At 46.8% G+C, this 21673-nt stretch overlaps 1 protein-coding gene across 2 annotated transcripts in view; it reads left to right on the top strand.

The window, feature by feature from the left end:
- Positions 1-21673, top strand: part of NOL4 (nucleolar protein 4) — a 604446-nt gene that overhangs the window by 171980 nt on the left and 410793 nt on the right. For both annotated transcript variants that reach the window (XM_078774531.1, XM_068110142.2), the window contains exon 3: positions 20459-20570. In XM_078774531.1, coding sequence (XP_078630657.1) covers positions 20459-20570 — 112 coding nt within the window. The remainder of the gene's footprint in view (positions 1-20458; positions 20571-21673) is intronic.

Below are 21673 nucleotides of genomic sequence, written 5' to 3'. Positions count from 1 at the left end.
ATCCGCGAAGTAGAAACCATATATTTATTTTATTATTTTTATATATTTTAAGCCTTTAAAAACCCTCCCCATACTCTTATAAACCTTTCCCACGCTCTTATGAACCCTTTCTACACTCTTAAACACACTTTTGAGACCCATCCTTAGTCCTTACGTATTAGAAAAATATTTGTACGTGTATATATAGCTGTACAGTACATTGATGCAAGTTCTTTTATAATTGCAATTAATTAACAAACAAACATACACATATGATCATGGAACTATACAAGTACAGTACAACAAAGTATTTACATTGATGCAAATTGTGTTTTTGAAAGCAAAAGGCAATAATTGACAAAACTGCCTTTAATCAAACCTGAGGCCTAAGCATAAAGAAGTCTTCATGAGCTATTCAAAATAGAGATGATGATTAATTTTGAAAATTAATAAGAAATGCATTAGCTTCCTCTTGCATATGCAGCAGCTTCCTGATGGTTAATTTGGAGGAAGCAGTGGGGGGTGGAGAGGAGGTGAGGAGGGTGGTTATTCCTGATCTGATGCAGTGATGAAGCAGATATCTCATCTGTATCAAAAGGTAATGACCGAAAAATCCCATCCTCCACAACCTCGGTCATTCATGTTACTCAGCGACTTAATTTAATTGCAGCTTTAGACAACATCATCGAAATCGTCATCATGATCATGTGTCTCTAAGTTGTAAACATAAGTTATTGTAAATTAGAGGTTACCCAAAGTATGATGACTCTTAAAACCATATTGATCATTAAACTGCAGGACACAGTTTGGCATCAACCTTGCAAATTACTTAAAGTAGTGAAGAACCGTCCAAGAACCCTCCTTACGGATGGGATAATTACCCCCAGAATCATGGACAAGTTAATTACCCCCAGAATACGGGACTTTCAAAATGCGCGATTCTTTGTCTACTCATTTATAATGCGTATTTTATTTCGATTTACTGTAATATTCTTTTAATATAGTTTTTAATTAATGTGTTATATTTTTATTTCTATTATTATTAATTTTTTAGGCTAGAAAATGCTTATTTTACCGCAAAAATAATTAAAATCTAAAAAAATAAAAATACCTATAGGCCGCAGAATCCCGCGATATAATGAAAAATCCGATATATCATTTTACATATACGAGCGAGAAAAACCCGCGATGTACCGAAGCCGCGAAAAGTGAAGCGCGATATAGCGAGAGATTACTGTATATATATATATATATATATATATATATATATATATATATATATATATATATATATATATATATATACAGACTTGGCATTTAATATGGAATATTTTTTTTGTGGGGGTGAACTTACTTTTCAAGATGACTTAGTACCAAAAGTTCATTGGAATTATGTTGAAATTATTCTAGATTTTGTTAATGTGACGTTTAAAAGAAACAAAAACCACATTTGACATTTCGAAGCAAATAAATTGATCCTTGAAAGTGATGTAAACTGATATCGTACTCAATTCACGGACAGTACTGTGTTAAACTTCTGTACGTTTTCGAGAAGTATCTCTTTATTTTGCACATTAGCCAAAAAAAAAATTCAACAAAAACAAAAGCTAAATTATAACTGGGATTACGGACAGTAAAATTACAGTTCAGTACTTCGTGTAACCCCCACGAGCATTCAGTAGAGCACGTACACGTCGAGGCATGCTGTTCACGAGATTTGCCAAGGTTTGGACAGGAATCGCTTGCCATGCAGTGACAATAGCCTGCTGCAATTCACGCACAGAGGTGGGCTGCTGGTCCAAGTTGTCGATTTGACGCGTTAATTCTGCCCACAAGTTCTCTATCGGATTCATATCCGGGGACATGGCAGGCCACTCCATATGCTCTACACCACGGTCAGCAAGAAAGTGTTGGATCATGCGAGCACGCTGAGGCTGTGCATTGTCATCTTGGAAGACAAAGTTTCCTTGAAAGGCTGCACGAGCAAATGGAAGCAATGTTTCTTCCAGAATGACCGTGTACTTGAACTGGTTCAGGTTTCCATTCAGAACAACCAGGTCAGTTTTGCTCCCTGCATGAAAAGCAGCCCAAACGGTCACCCCACCACCTCCAGCTTGGACTCTTGGCACTATACAGTCTTCTTTCTGGGCTTCATGCACTTGTCTGCGCACTCGGACGTGGCCATCTTGACGATAGACCAGAAATATAGACTCGTCACTGAAGGTCACGTGATTCCAGTGTCCTGGCTGCCATTGACGGTGCTCTCTGGCCCACTGCAATCGGCGCTGGCTGTGTTGTCTGGTCAGGCGTGGCTTTCTCAGGGGATGCCTGGCATGATAGCCTGCTTGAACCAGTCGTTGGTTGACTAGCCTTCTGGATACAGGCACATTTGTCAGTTGCTGCCACTCAGCGCTAAGCCGATTAGTTGACTTGGTACGGCCATTGCAGACTAACCGGTGCAGCTGGCAATCATCTCTCCTTGTGGTTCTGCGTGGACGTCCTGGCCTCGGTATTGGAGTAGGGACACCCCTCTGAGCATTTGGTTTCAGGATCTTTGACACCTGACCTTGAGTGATGCCATACTGCCGAGCAATAGCACGCTCTTTCATGCCAGAATTTCGTAAAGCCACCACTCCATGACAAACAGCATTGTCAAGTTGACGGACCATCTCCAGAGGAAGCGGCAATAACTTTTGTAGATGTGCAGCAGTTGTTTTCCACTAATACAGAATGCAACAACCCTTATATACCCGATTGTGAAGCCAATCGTCAAATGTACCTGTCCTTACATTTTGTCACGCCACCTGTGATATAATCCTGTTATTGACCTCTTGCTGCGAAAGACAATCAGTGACATGGTTCTTTCAACAAAGACATCACCAAAGGGTAAAATAAACTCACCAGATTGATATACTGAGTTCAGAAAGTAAACCCAAGTCAAGAAAAAATATATATTCCATATTAAATGCCAAGTCTGTATATACACTTTCTGTTGAAGCTTAATACAAAAAAATCAGCTTATTATATGATGACCACATGTATTTTGGTCTTTGAGCTAAGGTTGGAATGGTGTGGGTTTTGGAAAGCTTTTTATGGGTTTTGATGACCATGTAAGTTGATCTTTGCAGCAAAGTACTTCGTCACAATGTCTGTAATTTCTTAAAACTTAAAGAAGGTAAAATGGTGTTTCTCAATATAGAAAGTGTATCTTGTAATATCATGTTTTTTAGCCTTTGGGTCAGAAATGTAGTATACATGCATTTATTTAATGATCATCCATTTTGGCCAAAAAAGTTGAGTTGAAGGTTTCTCCTTCTCAGGGGCAGCTCAAAATGGCAGCTAGTTTTGATGGGGAAAGTGAATATGGAAAAGTGGCATCAGATGTGGTACCAAACTTGGTATCAACCGAGGTTTGAACGGTTTTCAACACCGGTTGCAGTGCATGGAAATAAGGTATAAGTCATATGCGCCGTCGTTTGCTCGATCTATCCAATCGTTGTTTGCCTCAAATCCAGCCTGCCCTCCTAGGCCCACTCATTCGTCCATATATCTTCACATCTACAATTGTCTTTCAGTTTCTGCCAAGACCTGTTCCCAACTACAGTCCTTTAAAATAGGAACTCACTGCCAAATCTTGCGTCTTACTCCAATTCTTTATTTCTTCTTTCTTGTCAAATTTAAGTTTATTTTGTTCCCACCGGTCCCTTCCACCATTCCTAAGAGTCGTTTGTTATTCACTTCTTCCATTGAGCCTGGAAGAAGAAGACAACCATTTGGCATCTTCAGATGTATCGGACCGCCGAGGCAGTATCCTAGGCTATTGGACACAATCCTGGACAGGTCGCCACTCCAACATAGGATACCAGAATGGCTCATTCATCCCAGTAAGCTGGTACTCATTTTGTCAACCTCAGAAGGATGACCGGCTAAGTCAACCCACCTGATGTTAATTCAATGGCTGACAGCGGCATGAACTCAACACACTGAGATGTCAAGCCAGCACCCTTACCGTTAAACACCAGGCTTTACCATGAGCCGAAACACATCTATATCATCATACTAAAATAAGCCATTTGTGTCCGTCTGTCTGTTGAATTTTTGACACCAACACATTCCGTTGTTACTTATACAATCTCAACCAAACTTGATAGGGTGACCAAGGGTTACACAATGTTGTAGCGCATTCATTTTACCCCACCCCCAAGGGGGTTTTCTCCTCCGAGCGGGTTTTCCCCGCCATTGTCGTCTATTAGTCTACTTGCCAGCAATGTGAACCCGGAAATGTTGAGTACCCCAAAGTTTTAAGTTAGAAATGTACAGTATGGGTCCCCAGCACTTAGAAACTGCTGGATGCTAACTTGCATATGTTGGGCAATTAGCAAAATTAGCATTCATAGCATTAACCCTATCAAACATAGGCCTGGGACACTGAAATTTCTGTTTCGCTCTATTGCTCCACTTTTATTCACAGGTATTAGAGGTAACAAAGGCAAGTACCATACCAAACTAGAATAATATGACTATGGGTAAATAATATCCTCAAAATTAAAACACAAGTATACCCAAAATTATCAGAGCTGAAAAATATGTGCACTAGTTACACAACATAAAACTTCCATCAAGAAAGAGCGTCTTGCACTTCTACTACTTACTCTGCACTGTTATAAAGCATATCCTCATCATAAAACTCATCCTCATCGTCTTCATCTTCTTCTCCTGACTCTACATTCTTGTCATATTGCTCTTCTTGCTGTGAGTGTGTGAGTGTGTTGCAACATGTACTATCAGAGCCTTTGCAGAAGCAGTAGCTGGTACAGGCCAGGCCTGCAGTTACGCAGCTTCACTTTGCTGTTAAACAGGGCTTTAACCCAGCTTTGCAGCTACAGCTGATCATTTCCAACACGGCAGGAGGAGCAACATGATGACTTCCTCTCCCTTCTCGCCTTCCTTCTTATTCCATCCAAACTCTGTTATGTCCACAGCTGGTGGGTCAGGGCAGTCTGCTGCTTTCCAAAGCAGCACCTGTAGATGGGCACGCCGTCCATGGAGGAGACCGTTGCGCTCTGTAGGAGGCAGTGTCTTCAGTGCTGGGGGGGGGTTTTGCGCTTTCGGTAGATGTCATATCTGGCGACGTTCAGAGATGCCGACTCCCTCTCGTTGTACAGAGCCAGGAAGAAACCACTCACTGCCTCTGTAATCTGTAAATCAGTAGCTCCCTCCTCTCCGATGAAGTGAAGCAGGTCACCAGGTACTACTCTCATGGCCTTGAGTGCGGACACCTTCCCTTTCCCCGCGGGATAGGAGGTGGTGTCACATCCGGAGAGAGCATGCATAGCCAGGATGGAGCGACACTGCTCACCGAGATTCTCTACTGTCGAATTGATGTTGAGAATAGTGCCATCCCATCTCTCCATCTGCAGGTTACATGTGATACCCACCTTCCAGCACCAATGGACCATGAGTACGAAAACATCAGTGCCGTCGCTGAGAATGCAGACAGTTTCAGCTCCGTGACTGGCTGCATCCAACATGTATGAGATGAGGGAGACGTCAGCCTCGTCATGAGTGACAATACTGTCTGCTTTGCTGACCATCCTGATGTGATCTCCTATGCTGTGTGTGCACAGGAGCTCACCCAGTCTCCGTTTGTTTGTCTTGTTCTTCATCACTTTGTCGTGGCTAGGTAGAGCGGTTGTCAGTGAGAGTCGGTACTCTGTTGAGCTCTCCCCAGCTCTTCTCTGCCTCTCGTGGTCTTTGGCAGAGACTTGCTCATACCGGTCAAAGATGACAAATGTTTCGGTGATGTCGCGATTAAGCCGGCGCCCCATGCTGGCTGCGAGGTCAGCCACAGTGCCTGACGATGGCCACACAACGTGGTCGATGAGCTGCGATGCATCAACGAGTACAACATGTGGTGGGTGGGGATTGGGGGCAAGGATTCCAAGACGCTGGACGATCACAGACTTGTTACCCTTCCTGAGGCATCCATACTCATCGATGATGGATGCAGGGACCGGGCCGAGCTCGTAGTCAAAGAGGGCAGAGAGCTCCATTCTTCTCTTGCTCCCCACCACCAGCAGCCGAGCAAACAACGCCTCAAGGTCACATATGATTTTCGCTTTGACCTTCACTCTTTTTTTGGTGAATGTCATTGTCACCATCTTATTTGAGATGGGCGCATGAAATCTCTCAGGAAGTGATGAAGAGAACGGTGTGCTCATGTCCTGTCCGATCTTCAATGCATCTTGCACATTCACCTTTTCATCTGCCACCTGGCCATTTATGATATGGTGGAGGGTACGTCTCTATGGTGAGTGGATGGGAGTTTTCCTGTAGCATTCAAACGGAGCAATAGAGCGAAACAGAAATTTCAGTGTCCCAGGCCTATGTTTGATAGGGTTAATGCTATTAATGCTAATTTTGCTAATTGCCCAACATATGCAAGTTAGCATCCGGCAGTTTCTAAGTGCTGGGGACCCATACTGTACATTTCTAACTTAAAACGTTGGGGTACTCAACATTTCCGGGTTCACAAGAGGGCTCTATAGGCTTGGCAAGTAGACTATATGGGTTGCGTGTTGAAGTGTATAGCCATATTAAGTTAGCTTAATTGTGGCGTTTTTCCAAGGCCGCTTCGAATAACAAAACTAACGATAATGGCGTAATATTAATGTTATTACAATGTGGGAGCTATGCTCGCACGCTAAAACCGGACAAAATGAACGACGCCAGGAATGAAGTTTCACTGAGCTATTTATTTTCATCTCACTCGAAAGAACTCAAAAGCACTGAATCAGCCCATCGAATGGGCAGCAATTTATAAGCAAAGCTCAACACACAAAAGCCACGCTTCTCAGGCGGGGCGTGATATGCAAATAGGTAAGCCAAGTGTTCGCCCGGGAAAGGCAAGTCTGGACATGCCCGGGCGAGTCCGGACAAGTGACCGCTCGCCGGTTGCGTCATCGGCCGGTGCAAGGTAATTGTGTCATGCTTCCGGTAACCGCTACATGCGCCCCCCCAGAATTAACATGCACCGGGAGAGTCAGGTTGAGGGGGGTCTTGATGACCCGGCCGAAACGACCCCTGGCGATTCGTGTGGGGGTGGTAGGTGGCGTGGCGGTGGATGGTCGGGCGGGGGGCTTGGATGATGGGGGACGGCCCCGTCTTGGAGGAAGGGCCAACCGTGGAGGTTGGTCATGGTCCAAATGGGCTGGCTTGAGGCGGTCCACGGAGATGTGGTCTGGCTAGCCGCCGATGTCGATGATGAACGACTCGTCGTCCCTCTTCAGGACCCGGAAAGGTCAATCGTACGGTGGCCGGAGCGGTCCCCCGTGTGCGTCGTGCCGGATAAAAACGTACTCCGCAGTGCAAAGTGCTGGGGGGACGTGGGGTTGGGGGCAGCCGTGGTGGGACGTGGGCACGGGGGCAAATCTCCTGGCGGCCTCCTGGAGGACCGAGCGTTGGCGAGCCGCGGCCCAGGGGCCGGTGGCATCAGGGATGAATTCGCCCGGCACGTGCAGTGGCTGGACGTAGACCAGCTCGGCGGTGGAAGCCTGGAGGTCCTCTTTAGGGGCCGTTCGGAGGCCAAATAGGACCCACGGGAGCCTGTCGGCCCAACCGTCGTCCTGGAGGCTGGCCCTGAGAGCGGCCTTCATCGAGCGGTAGAACCGCTCGCACAAGCCGTTGGCTTGGGGGTGGTAGGCCGTGGTGCGGTGTAGCTTGACCCCCAAGACCTGGGCGACCGCGCCCCAAAGCTCGGAGGCGAATTGCGGGCCTCTGTCGGAGGAGATGTCCGAGGGCGCGCCGAAACGGGCAATCCAGGTGCCAATGAAGGCCTGCGCCATGTCGGCGGATGTCGTTGATGCCAGCGGGACGGCTTCCGGCCACCTGGTGGTCCTGTCCACCATCGTGAGGAGGTGGGTGAAGCCCCGCAAGGAGGGCAGGGGTCCCACCAGGTCCACATTGACGTGGTCGAAGCACCGCGTGGGCACGTCGAATGGTGCCAACGGGGCCTGGGTGTGCCGGTGGACCTTCGCGCGTTGGCAGGCGACACAGGCGTTGGCCCAGTCGCGGACGTCCTTACGGAGCCCGTGCCAGACGAACTTTGCTGCCATGAGCTTCTGTGATGCTTTCCGGCCCGGGTGGGAAAGGCCATTGAGGGCGTCAAAAATGTGCCGCTGCTATCCGGTGGGCACGATGGGGCGAGGTTGGCCCAGGGAAACGTCGCACAGGAGAACTGTGCCTGTGTCCTCGAAGGGGACGTCGGCCGACCGCAGGCCTGTGTCCGCTGTCCGGAGGGCTTGCACCGTGGGGTCAGCGATCTGGTCGGCCGCCATGCGGGCGAAGTCCACACCGAGGTGGACGGCGTTCGCGCCGGACCGGGAGAGGCAATCGGCCACAGCGTTGTCCTTGCCCGCGACGTGCCGGATGTCCGTCGTAAATTCGGACATGGCGGAGAGGTGACGCTGCTGGCGGGCCGACCACGGCTCCGTAACCTTGGCCGTGGTGAAGAGCAGGGGTTTGTGGTCCACAAACGCCGTGAACGGGCGGCCCTCCAAAAGATGGCGGAAGTGGCGAACAGCCAGGTAAAGGCCGAGGAGCTCGCGGTTGAAAGCGCGATACTTTCGCTCGTTAGGGCGCAGCTGCCGGCTGAAGAAGGCCAGCGGTTGCCAAGCCCCGTTCACCCACTGTTCATGCACGGCACCCACCGCGTAGTCGGAAGCGTCCGTGGTGAGGGCGATGGGTGCGTTGAGTGCCGGGTGCGCCAGCATGGTCGCGTTGGCGAGGGCCAGCTTAGCGCCCGTGAACGCCGCGTCCATCTCTGTGGTCCAGGCGACGTCCTGCTTGGCCGGCTTGCCCCGGAGGGCTTCGTACAGGGGGCGCATGAGTTGGGCGGCGCGAGCCACGAACCGGTGGTAGAAATTTACCATTCCCAAAAATTCCTGTAGGGCCTTGATGGAGCGGGGGCGTGGGAAACTTGTGACTGCCTCCACCTTGGTCGGCAGCGGGACGGCCCCACGCTTCGTGATGCGGTGCCCCAGGAAGTCGACGGCCGTTACGCCAAACTGGCATTTCGCCGGGTTGATGATGAGGCTGTGCTCGCCGAGGCGCTCAAAAAGTATGCTCAGGTGGATGAGGTGCTCCGACCGGGAAGTGCTGGCGACGAGAATGTCGTCCAGGTAAACGAAAAGGAAGGTGAGCTCGCGCAGCACGCTGTGCATTAGCCGCTGGAAGGCCTGGGCCGCGTTCTTAAGGCCGAACGGCATGCGAAGGAACTCGAAGAGGCCAAAAGGTGTAATTACCGCCGTCTTCAGCACGTCGGCCGGCCGGACGGGTACCTGGTGGTAGCCCCGAATGAGGTCGACCTTGGAAAAGATCACCCGCCCCGCCAAACGGGCGGAAAAGTCCTGTATGTGTGGTATCGGGTACCGGTCGGGGGTGGTGGCGTCGTTGAGGTGGCGGTAATCTCCGCATGGTCGCCATCCGCCACCCGGTTTGGGCACGATGTGCAGGGGCGAGGCCCACGCGCTATTCGAGTGCCGCACAATGCCCAAATGCTCCAGCGCATCGAATTCTGCCTTCGCCACGGCGAGTGTGGCCGGGTCGAGGCGGCGAGCCCTGGCGTAGACCGGTGGACCTATGGTCGGGATGTGGTGTTCGGCGCCGTCCTTGACGGCGATGGCCGAAAACGTCGGCTGCATGAGGGCGGGAAACTTGGCAAGTAGGCGGGTGAAATCGTGCACGGCCGGGAGCGCGCAGGCTAGCTTGGTTGGTGCGGAGCCGCTCAATGAGCAAGCGAGCGAGCTGAAGGTCTCCGCGTTGATGAGCCGACGCCATTTGACGTCGACCAAAAGCCCATGCGCGCAAAGAAAATCTGCACCCAGCAAGGCCATGGGCACGTTCGCCGTGATGAAGTCCCGCCTGAAGCGCTGGCCCCCGAAGCAGAATGTGACGCTGCGCGAACCGAAGGTGCGGATGGAGGAGCCGTTTGCGGCGACCAAGGCGGGGCCGCACAGCGCAGCCTGTTTGTCCTACACCGAGGCGGGTATCACGCTCAGCTGAGCGCCGGTGTCGCACAAAAAACGCCGCCCGGACGCTGTGTCCGTGATAAACAGAAGGCTGCCTGAATGGCCGACGCTCATGGCAGGCAGCGAGCACCGGCCTGGTCATTTCCCGACCTGCCGAAAGTGCACGGTGGGCGGCACGTTCTGGCCTTCTGCCCGAACCTGGCGTGGTAATAGCACATGGTCCGCCCTGGTGGAGGCTCCGGCGGTCACCTCGGGTTCGGTCGACGGGACGTCGCGGCGGCCGCTGCCGCCAGTGGCACTGACTCGGCCGGTAGTGGCGCCGGGTGTGGCGCAGGCATTGCCTCGGTCGGCCCAGGGTTCCAGGCGGCCGCTCCGACGTGTCGCCTGGCCGAGAAAAATTTATCGGCCTCCTTGGCCAGGGCGCGAGGGTCCGTGATGGGCGAGTTAGTCAAAGCTAACCGTACCTGCCCGGGTAGCTGCCGGAGGAACAGCTCGCGGAAGAGGAAATCTGGGCTGTGGTCGCCGAGTAGAGCCAGCATGTGATCCATGCGCTCGGATGGACGGGCCTCACCCAGCTCCGGGAGGTCGAGTAGTTGTCGCGCGCGTTCGGTCTCCGTGAGTCCAAACGCACCGAGGAGTAGGCCTTTGAGCGTGCCGTATTTGTCGGCGTTCGGCCGGTTCTGTAGGAAGCTCAGGACCCGGGCCGCGGTGGAGGCGTTGAGCGCGGAGACCACAGGGTGTTAGCGCGTCGTGTCCTCCGTGATGTTCCGCAGGGCGAAGAGAGAATCCGCTTGGGCGAACCAGACGGCCGCGTGCGATTCCCAAAAGCCCGGGAGCTTCAAAGCTACAGATGACTCCATCGCCATGTTCTTGAAAAGGGGTCACCAATTGTGGGAGCTATGCTCGCACAATAAACACCAGACAAAATGAACGACGCCAGGAATGAAGTTTCACTGAGCTATTTCTTTTCAGCTCACTCGAAAGAACTCAAAAGCACTGAATTATATTTATAAGCAAAGGGAGGCAATTTATAAGCAAAGCTCAACACACAAAAGCCACGCCTCTCAGGCGGGGCGTGGTATGCAAATAGGTAAGCCAAGTGTTCGCCCGGGAAAGGCAAGTCTGGACACGCCCGGGCGAGTCCGGACAAGTGACCGCTCGCCGGTTGCGTCATCGGCTGGTGCAAGGTAATTGTGTCATGCTTCCGGTAACCGCTACAACAAAACAATATTAATACCAATAATATCCCACCTCCCCAAGGGGTTTTCCGGTGAGTCAACGTATATAAATAGCTTATCTTGGCGTTTTCGTGGGAGGAACGGCCTCCACCAGGAGTAATGAACATTAATGAACGGTAATGAATATCATGAACGACAAACACGTATGATTAGCTTTTTAAACAGTCGCTAATGCTGTTTATCTATCTATAATTCCAGTAATCTCTGTACGTTTGTACGTTTGTACGTCTGTACGTCTGTACGTCTGTTTGTCTGTGACCGCTGTTTCTCGACAACTACCGGTCCGATATACTTGAAACTTGCCAGGTATATTGCTGGGGACCCGAGGATGTGCCTTTTCAAGGTTTGAAATTAATCGGACAAGTACTTACCGAGCTATGGCGATTTAGCCGTTCGCCGTTCGCTTTGGCGTTGCGAATGGACCAAACCATTCATGTAAATAGAGGGGGGGGGGGGTTCTGTGGTCGTTCGCTTTGGCTTTGCGAATGGACCAAACCATTCATGTAAATAGAGGGGGGGGTTCTGTGGTCGTTCGCTTTGGCTTTGCGAATGGACCAAACCATTCATGTAAATAGAGGGGGGGGGGTTCTGTGGTCGTTGCGAATGGACCAAACCATTCACATCGAATCATCGAATCACATCGAATGGACCAAACCGTTCGCTTTGGACCAAACCATTGCATGTAAATAGAGGGGGGGGGTTCTGTGGTCGTTGCGAATGGACCAAACCATTCATGTAAATAGAGGGGGGGGGGGGGTTCTGTGGTCGTTACTGCCACGTGGTTTCAAAGTTTTTTTTTGTTGTTGTTGTTTGCACGCATGTTTTTTTGCACCCACGTACGGGCACGCCCTAGGATGTTTACACACACACACCCCTACACAAATTTTTTTTTTTTTTTTTTTTTGGCAAGGAACGGGCACCCACGTACGGGCACGTCCTAGCTTATATATAGTACGGGCATGCCCTAGTAACACTAAATTAAGAAATTTGGAGGAATCCCGACATGCGTGAGGTAACTTTTACTTACAGAACTGAGCGAAGATCTACTGTACTCTAGGTACCCCAAAAGAGTTGGGTTAATAACATGGCCCTTCCTGGAGCTAACGTGGTGTTTTTCGTAGTGAACTTTTGAAACTCGTTCCTTCTGTTTAAAACGAAACTGAAAGGGAGGAAGCCGGGGTGTGCTCATTTACCAAGCAGCTAGCTAGCGCTTGCCAAGCCAGCCGTTCCTTAACGGTTTTGAATGGAGTGCTTGCTCGAATGCTTAAACCACTTGGCGATCTCTCCACAAGAAACTTGGTAAATGAACACACCCAATGTTCTTTAGACCCACCCATAGATCGACTGTAATCTATGTACCCCAAAGAGAAATGACCCTTTCTGCCCCTCCCGTAGTTAGCTGGTGTACTAGTACAGTAAATAAGAACCGTCTTAACATCAGTAAGAGCATGATGCAAAAATCATTGTATTTTATATAATTCAATAATGAGGCTTTATATTTATTTATTTATTTATTCAAAATCACATCCACGTGTAACAAATCTATTCGTAGTTCATCCTTCTCACAGTGAAGTTGGAGGCACAATGTAAAGTTAAGTAGAACATAATTACCTCGTATGTAAGGTTAATGTAAAGTTTGAGTCGTGCTCTGAGTGCATGGTGTTTGATACTATTTGAGTGAATTAATACCATCGTGGTGTGCAATGTTTCTTGAAGCATAAACTTGCATTCTCACATGCTAGCTTTAACTTTTGAATCTTTTCACTTTTGTAACTTACCTTATGAAGTGGGGTCTTTTTTTTATTGTATCGTTGTTTGACATTCGGCCTCTCCTCTCATGATAGATGTATAGCAAGTTTAGCTGGGGCCATTAAAAAATGCAGCAGCGCATGTACTCGTTCACATTTGGCAATGAACCAAAAAAATAAAATACCAAGTAGATAAAGTCCCCTCTCTTCTATGGCCGACAAAAACCACAACCTTCAGACATTCACTTTACGAGCCGCATAATTCAACAAATGAAACAGGGGAAATAGCCTTGCACAATCAATGAAGGCATGAAAGAGGTCTTCAGTAACCAAACAAAACGGGAAACAAATGGACACAGGAGAGAAATGACTAATTAATGTGATGGATGGAACAATCCAGTGGACCAGCCACCAGTGGAGATCACCAGTTCTCTTTGTTACAAGCTTACAGTATGAAACACCTTTAGTGGCCATTTTTCCCCGCAGAGCAGGGGTTGGCCTTTTTCGAGCACCATGGTCCCCTTTTTGAAGCAATGTTTTATGGCTGGATGACCTTCCTTTGGTCGCCTCTTGCCACACACAGGGAATTACCAGTGAACTGGTGTTCAATTTTCCGACCTCGGAAGGATGACAGGCTGAGTCAACCCCCCTGGTGTTAATTCAGCAATCGACCGGGATTCGAACCGCATGTACCCGTTCACATGTATCCTAGGATCCCAAGCCGGCACCCGAACCACTAAGCCAACACCAGGCTATACAAGCTTACGGTATATTAATCCATATACAGGTTCAGCAGGAGATCTCTCAGGTAGCAATCTTTTTCACTGAGTAATCCCCTTGGGTGGCAAATTCCCAAGAAGGAGAATTGGAGAATTCCTCTCCAAGAAGTTCTGTCGCTCAAGCTTTTGGGTCTCACTATCTGCCATGATCTTTCCTGGGAAAACCACATTTCCAAGCTGGCCTCCAAAGCCAGTCGCCGACTGGGCATCCTCCGTCGGGCGAAGTCCTTCCTTGGCACACCTGAGCTCCTCACCACATACAAGGCTTTCATCCCCAGCTCAATGGAATACTGCTCTCCCCTCTGGGCTGGTGCTCCTGCCTCACACCTAGCTCGGGTTCACTCTGTTGAAACCAAAGCTTTCAGAATCATTGGAATCTCCTGCGATGAAGCTAACTCCAAGGGCCTTTCACTCACTCACCGCAGGCAGGTTGGTGGTCTTTCTGTCTTCTACCGACTCCTCTCCGGCCTTGCTCCCCCAGCTCTCTCTGTGCTCTGTCCCCCCAATATTCCTTCAGGTCGCACAAGATCTGCCTGCAACCCTCCTATGGTTAAACTGCCAAAATCTAGGCTCTCTGCTCACCTTCACTCTTTCATTCCCCTTTTCTCCCGCCTCTGGAACAAACTCCCCCACTCCCTTCAATCCCACTCCTTCCTCCAGGTCTTTAAAACAGCTGTTCACCACCATCTCTTATCTTCCCCCATCCAAAACTTTGATCTTTTCTACCCCCGCTAATTCATCCCAGACACACTTTTTTTTTTGTTTTTGAAATTCCAACTTCTTTCCTGGAAGTCCTTGCAGTGTTCATATGTTTTATACCTCCCCCACCTCCCCCCAAGCCCTCCCCCTCCCACATTTCTCCCGATGCCCCTGCTCTCAAATGTTGTGTTTGTGTCCTTCCCCCTCTCTCCCCACCTTGTCTCCCGCTCCACTTATTTTTTGTGTTTTATGTCCTTCCCCCTTTCTCCCCATCTTGTCTACCGCTCCACTTATTTTTTGTGTTTTATGTCCTTCCCCCTTTCTCCCCATCTTGTCTACCGCTCCACTTATTTTTTGTGTTTTATGTCCTTCCCCTTCTCTCCCCATCTTGTCTACCGCTCCACTTATTTTTTGTGTTTTATGTCCTTCCCCCTTTCTCCCCATCTTGTCTACCGCTCCACTTATTTTTTGTGTTTTATGTGTCGGTTTAACTTTTTGTGTGATTAATGTTGGCTCTTTCACGAGCCTCGATCTTGTATACGAAAAAAAAATTTAAAAAAATTACTACGTGACCTATAGATGTCCTTACTGATGCTCTGAAATAGATTTGACCTCATTATGGGGTAAACTCATTCGGAATGAACTCTACAGCTCATTTGTAAAAAAAAAAGAACAATTTATTAACCAACACTTCATACCCTGGGTCATTTGTAGACCAAGCTGCAAAACCTTCTGGATCACAATTCTCAAAACGCTACCTGGTGCCCTTTTTGACAGAATCCCTGTTAAGTTTGCCACTTACAGATTTCTACTCCCAATTTGAATCATTTCAGAGGTGGCACACCTTTGTAATACCCGTGAATATAAAATGCTGACAAAAATCACGACCTTTATAAATGCCAGGAAAAAGATGGTTATGAAATAAAGACTCATGAGCTAGCATTTTTATAACACGTTTCCACCTGGCAGCTCACTGAAAGGCCAAGCATTCAAAAGTCTTAAAAGATTTTTTTTTTAAATGGGGGAAGAGATATATACACATGGTGGAGATGGATCAATAACATTTTGACGCAGTATCGAAGTCTCCTGCTTGTTGCAAAATGAGACAGTTCAAAATGTAGTCTGGCAGGAAATCTGCATACAATAACCGTTGAATGAAACACTGCCAAAAGGCCATCACACGGAAGTTCACATCAACGAGGCTTTCAATACCTTTGTCCAAACGACAGCATATGATATTGGGTCGTAGCCAGTGATGGCCTCACCAGAAAGAGTGAAACAGTTCTTCTTGTACTGTTCTAAGCAAAGGTATGTGGGTGTCTTTCGATACCTCAGGGAGATGGATGCCCCTGCCTTGCATAATCCCAGGTCACCTGTGGTCAAGGTGTAGTACCTGTCAGCCAGCCCCCCCCCCCCCCTTACCAGGGCAACGGTCCACAGCCATGCGGTTTAAATGGCACATGGCTCTGCACATCTGGTAGATGAGAGTCCAGTCGACTCCAACAGCACGGCCGGAAGAGGGTGAATTCCCCAACGGCCAGCAGAGAGACGGAGAGTAGTTGCCATCCCCCCCCCCCCCCCCCCCCAACTATACCACACACTTACTCGTGTATACCAGCCATAGAAAGGCAATATGATGGCGATGCCATCATTGCCCGAGAAGACTCGACATCATATCGTCAAGCAACACCTGTGGTGGCTCTGGAGACATAAACTTATGCAATAAAAGAAAGACAACTAAATTATTAAGTAAAACATGGTCCATATGGGAATGGTGGGGCAAGGCCTTCTTTGCTCAACTCAGTCTTGTTTTAGTTCTGCCATCCCAATTTTATGACCATATTGTGATAATCCAAGGAATAAACCCAAATATTTCACCCCTTCTCTTTCCCACTCTCATCCCCCCAATGTTCGTCCAACCAACTCATCCCCCAGGTTTCGTCCAAATACGTCCACCAATTTTTTAAATATCATGTTATCTATCGCTTTTTGCCCGATCTCTCAATGGTGAAGAATTACTTAAAAATTAAATAATTCTCGTATCCGAATCCATATTCAGATCTTCACCAAAATCGAAACGATTCGGTCTTGCAACATACCCAACCTGACCACCAAGTTTCGTCCAAATCCGTCCATAACGTTTTGAGATATCGTGCTATGTATCGGGTTTTAGCCCCATCTCCCAATGGTGAAGAATAACTTCATAATTAAATAATTATTGTATCTGAATCCATATTCCGATCTTCACCAAAATCGAATCGAATCTTCCTCGTCACACACACAACCTGTCCAACAAGTTTCGTCCAAATCGATCCCTAACTTTTTGATATATCCTGCTATGTATCGTTTTTGACCCGATCTCCCAATGATGAAGAATAACTTAAAACATTCTACTAGCCGGATCCGAATCTCGATCTTCACCAAAATATCATCGTTTCGTCCTGTACACTACCTTTCTGCCAAATTTCTTCTGAATCCGTCCACAACCTTTTGAGATATCTTGTTCACAGACAGACAAACGGACAGACAGACAGACAGAGAAACAGACAGACAGGGGTGAAAACATAACCTCCATCCACCTTTGGTGGTGGAGGTAATCAGCTTAACAAAACATTCAAGAAAACATGATAATCTGTGCAAAGCAAGGAGACTGGCCACGAATACGCCATTGTTGGAGATCACCGACCGGTCTTTGGGGGGAAAAAAAACGCACCACCTCACTCCTAAAACTTAGCAGTATTTCACCAGACAGCACAGATGCATCCAGGATATTAAATAACTCCGAGCGCTACAGGTCCCAAAATGCCGAAAAATATTCTGCAGGTAAGCCATCAATCCCAGGAGCCTTCCCAGAATCCATCTCAGCAAGGGCATGGGATAATTCAAGAAGTGTGATTGGTTAGTCAAAAACCAAGCGCTGAGCCCCTTAACACATGACCTACAGATATACATACATACTCCGATTGATTTGTAAAGAAAATTAGAGAAAGAAACGTGAAAGGTTAAATGACTGTTTTGTTGCGTAAAGGAATAATTTTGTTTCAGTCTGTTTTATAGAAAGTTCAGAATAATGTTTCCCATTATTCAACCTTGCATCACCAGGATTTACGACTGTGTAATATTCCGTTTCGCATCCAACACAGAAAAAAAACAAGTCATGGTGGTTTATCAACGGATTATAAGTGAAATAATGATTTGCTTGGATTACCTTTATGCTTTGTATCCTGAGTTGAATTAACAAACCAAGCGCTTTTTCTTGAATTAATTGCCTCAACTGAGCCTTCTTTTCAAGCAACAAACGATGGTTGCTCTCATTATTATCTTTTGCCAATTGACATTCAAGCCGTAACATTTCAGACTCCAAAACAGCCATTGTCACATATTTGTCGGTTGTTGTGCACGACCGAAATTGTTTGTTAGAAAACATGAATCTGTGTTTTGATTTCCCAACATAAATGCATAGAAGAGAAAGAGCCTTTTTTGTTGGTAACACCAGGACAGCCCAGAAACTTTGGATCTCCTCTTAAAGCCCTAGTTCACATCTAAGATAGATACTCTCAGCCAATGGAAGTTCCCCTGAATGTTCTTTGTTGTGTATAATATATGTATGTATGTATGTATATATATATACACCCCAATGTATATATACATATGGCACCCTTGCACTTTTTCCAAATAACTCAGTATTTTCAAAGGATTTTGTCTCCACAATTCTTTATTTCACTGTTAATATTACAGAACCTTTGTTTTTTATTCAAAACGTTATATATCCTTTTAAATCAGAAAAAAAGGCATTGAAAAAATTATTGACACCCTAGACTTAATATTTGGTAACACAGCTTTTGGACAAAATAACTGCAGTCAAGCGCTTCCTATAGCCATGAATGAGCTTCCTCTTCTCTCTACTGGTAGTTTATCCCACTCTTCTTGTGAAAACTACTCCAGTTCTTCCAGATTTGAAGGGTACCTTCTCCCTACTGCTGTTTTCAGATCTCCCCACAGGTGTGCAATGGGATTTAGATCTGGACCCATTGCTGACCACTTCAGAACAGTCAAGCATTTTGTCTTGAACCATTCCTGGGTGCTTTTTGAAGTGTGTTTGGGGTCATTGTCCTGCTGCAAGACACATGACCTTCGACGGAGACCCAGCTTTCTGACACTTGGTTGAACATTGTGCTCCAAAATGCCTTGGTGATATCCTGATTTCATGATGCTATGCACACATTCAAGGCACCCAGTGCCAGAGGCAGCACAGCAACCCCAAAATATCACTGAACCTCCTCCATGTTTGACTGTAGAGAAGGTGTCCTTTTCTTTGAAGGCTTCATTTTGTTTTCTGTAAACGTAGAGATGATGTGCTTTACTAAAAAGCTCTAATTTGGTCTCATTTGTCCACAGGACATTCTCCCAGAAGGATTTGTGGCTTGTTCAGGTGTGTTTTGGAAAACTCCAGTCGGGCTTTCTTCTGGGTCTCTCTCTCTCAGCAGTGGGGTCCTCCTGGGTGTCCTACCATAGAACCGCCTTTCATTGAGTTGGCGACGGATGGTGCGTGTTGCAACTGTCGTACATTGTGTCTGAAGGTCAGCTTGAATCTGTTTGGCAGTTGACCGAGGTGCTTTCTCCACCATTCAAACAATCCTTCACTGCAATCTTCGATCAAGTTTTCTCTTGTGGCCACGTCCAGGGAGGTTGGCTACAGTTCTATGGGCCTTAAACTTCCTGATAACATTGCGTACGGTGGACACAGGAACATCAAGGTCTCTGGAGATGGACTTGTAGCCTTGAGATTATCCATGCTTGGCTAAAATCTTGTGTCTGACCTCAGACAATTCTCTGGTTTTCTTTCTTTTCTCCATGCTCGTTGTGGTACACACAGTGACACAAAACAGCAGAATGACTCCTTTTCTCCATATAAAATGGTTGAATGAGTGATTTTTATATAGCAGGCACCTGCAACTCACAACAGTGGAGTTCAATTCCAAAGTAAAGGAGAATCACCTGCTTGAAATCTAATTATTTCTAACAACTTTCTAACAAGAGCTGCCTGCAACCCTCTTATGGTTAAACTGCTAAAATCAAGACTCTGCTCACCTTCACTCCTTCATTCCTCTTTTCTCCTGCCTCTGGAACAAACTCCCTCACTCTCTTCAATCCCACTCCACCCTCCAGGTCTTTAAAACAGCTGTTCACCACCATCTCTTATCTTCCCCCATCCAAAACCTTGATCTTTTCTACCCCCACTAATTTCACCCCAGTTCCACTTTTTTGAAATACCAACTTCTGTCCAGGAAGTCCTTGGTGTCCTTGTGTTTTATACTTCTCCCTCCCCCCCCCCCCCCCTTCCCATGCCTCCTCCCCCCGGGCCCTCTCCCTTCCACACATCTCCCTGCTCTCGGATGTTGTGTTTGTGTGCTTCCCCTTCTCTCCCCATCTTGTCTTCCGCTCCCTCTTTTTATATATTTTGTTTGTCTGGTTGATTTGTTTGTGAAGTAAATGTTAGCTCTTTCACGAGCCTCGATTCAGTATACAAAAAAAACAAACAAAAAAAACTTGTAAAAGGTGCCAATAATATTGTCCAGGCCATTTTAGGATTTCTGTGTGGAATAAGCTAAAGCATTTAGTAATTTGGAATAAGCATTTAGTAATTTTTTCAGATTTTTTTGTTTTGTTCCACTGCAAACCAAAGATATACATTTGTGGATACCAAAACATTTTTTAATTTCAGCAATTTTCTGGAAGAAATGGTGCATTATTTGAAAAAAGTGTAAGGGTGCCAATATTTTTGGCCACGACTGTATATATATATCTCTATATATATATTGCATATAATCTGTTGTCTGTTATTCACTTGACCACTTGAGGAATTATAATTGCTGCAATTGATTAGCTCACTGTTAGCTTTAAGTACATAACTTGGATTATCATTTTAGTTCATGATAGTTAAATACCTACCGATGATATAATATTGACTTTGAATTCCCGTTCAGATTTCAGAAACTTACGCTTTCCTGCCGCGTGAGGCCGTGACCAAGTTTTTGATGAGTTGCAACGAGTGTCAGAAAAGGATGCACCTCAGCCCACGAGCAACTGAGCATAAAGGTGAGTTAAATTTATCCAAAATTCTTTCATTTGCACGATCTTTTTGGGTTTTTTTTATTTTGATAATTGTCTGATCTCCATTTTACTTACACAATCATTGTATTATAGAACTTGTACTCAATTGTTGTCCATCACAAAAAGAACACACCATGTGATACCAAACATCACTTTTGTATTTCAGGATTTATACCTTGTTCACTCGTGATAATTTAATAGTATTCCTACGACCAATAGTATTACATTACAATGCCAGTTGGACATAACAATTCAGTCTTGTACACACATGGAGCTATAGAAAAATTGAGTCATGCTGAAACTTTTTCAACGGGGCATCTATGAGCCAAATCTTTGGTTTCTAGCTCCCCTGGAACGAAGTTCCGTGGAGCTTATGCGATGGCGCGTCGTCCATCCGTCAGTCCGTCCGTCCATCAGTCAGTCCGTCCGTAAACACTTGCAACTTCTTCTCCAAAACCGCTGATGGGATTGTGACCAAACTTGGCACAAATTATATTTGTTGTGTTGTGACTAAAGTTTGTTCACGGCATTAAAAAAAAATTGGGGTAGAAGGGGGTTTACCGGGGGTCAAAGTGGGTCCACGTTTGACCCCCTAAAATAGGAACTTGCTTTTTCCTCTGAAACTACAAACACTATTTTGATGAAGCTTGACCACAGCCTTCATCACCCTTGATGTGCCAATATTTGTCCACGGCATTAAGAAAATCGAAGTCTAAGGGGATCAACGGAGGGTCAAAGTGGGTCCAGGTTTGATCCCACAAAATAGATATTTGCTTTCCTCTCTGAATCTACACACACAATTTCAATGAAACATTACCACAACCTTCACCACCCAGGCTGAACCAAAGTTTGTTCACGGCATGAAAAAAATCTGCTCCTTTGGGGATATACAGGGGGTGGGGGTTTCCCCCCAAAATAGGTATTTGATTTCTTCTCAGAAACTACACATGCAATTCTGATAAAACTTGACCACAACCTGCATCATCCGTGATGTTCCAAAGTTTGTTCCTGGTATTTAAAAAATCGGGGTCTAAGGTGGGTCGTTGCTCCCCAAAAAAGTTTTTTGTTTGTTTGTTTAAAGTCTTATG

This window comes from Myxine glutinosa, chromosome 3 (assembly GCF_964187855.1).
Source record: "Myxine glutinosa chromosome 3, kmMyxGlut1.1, whole genome shotgun sequence".
NCBI lineage: Eukaryota > Metazoa > Chordata > Myxini > Myxiniformes > Myxinidae > Myxine > Myxine glutinosa.
Note: the sequence above shows the minus strand (reverse complement) of the source record. Positions and strands in the feature narration are given on the sequence as shown.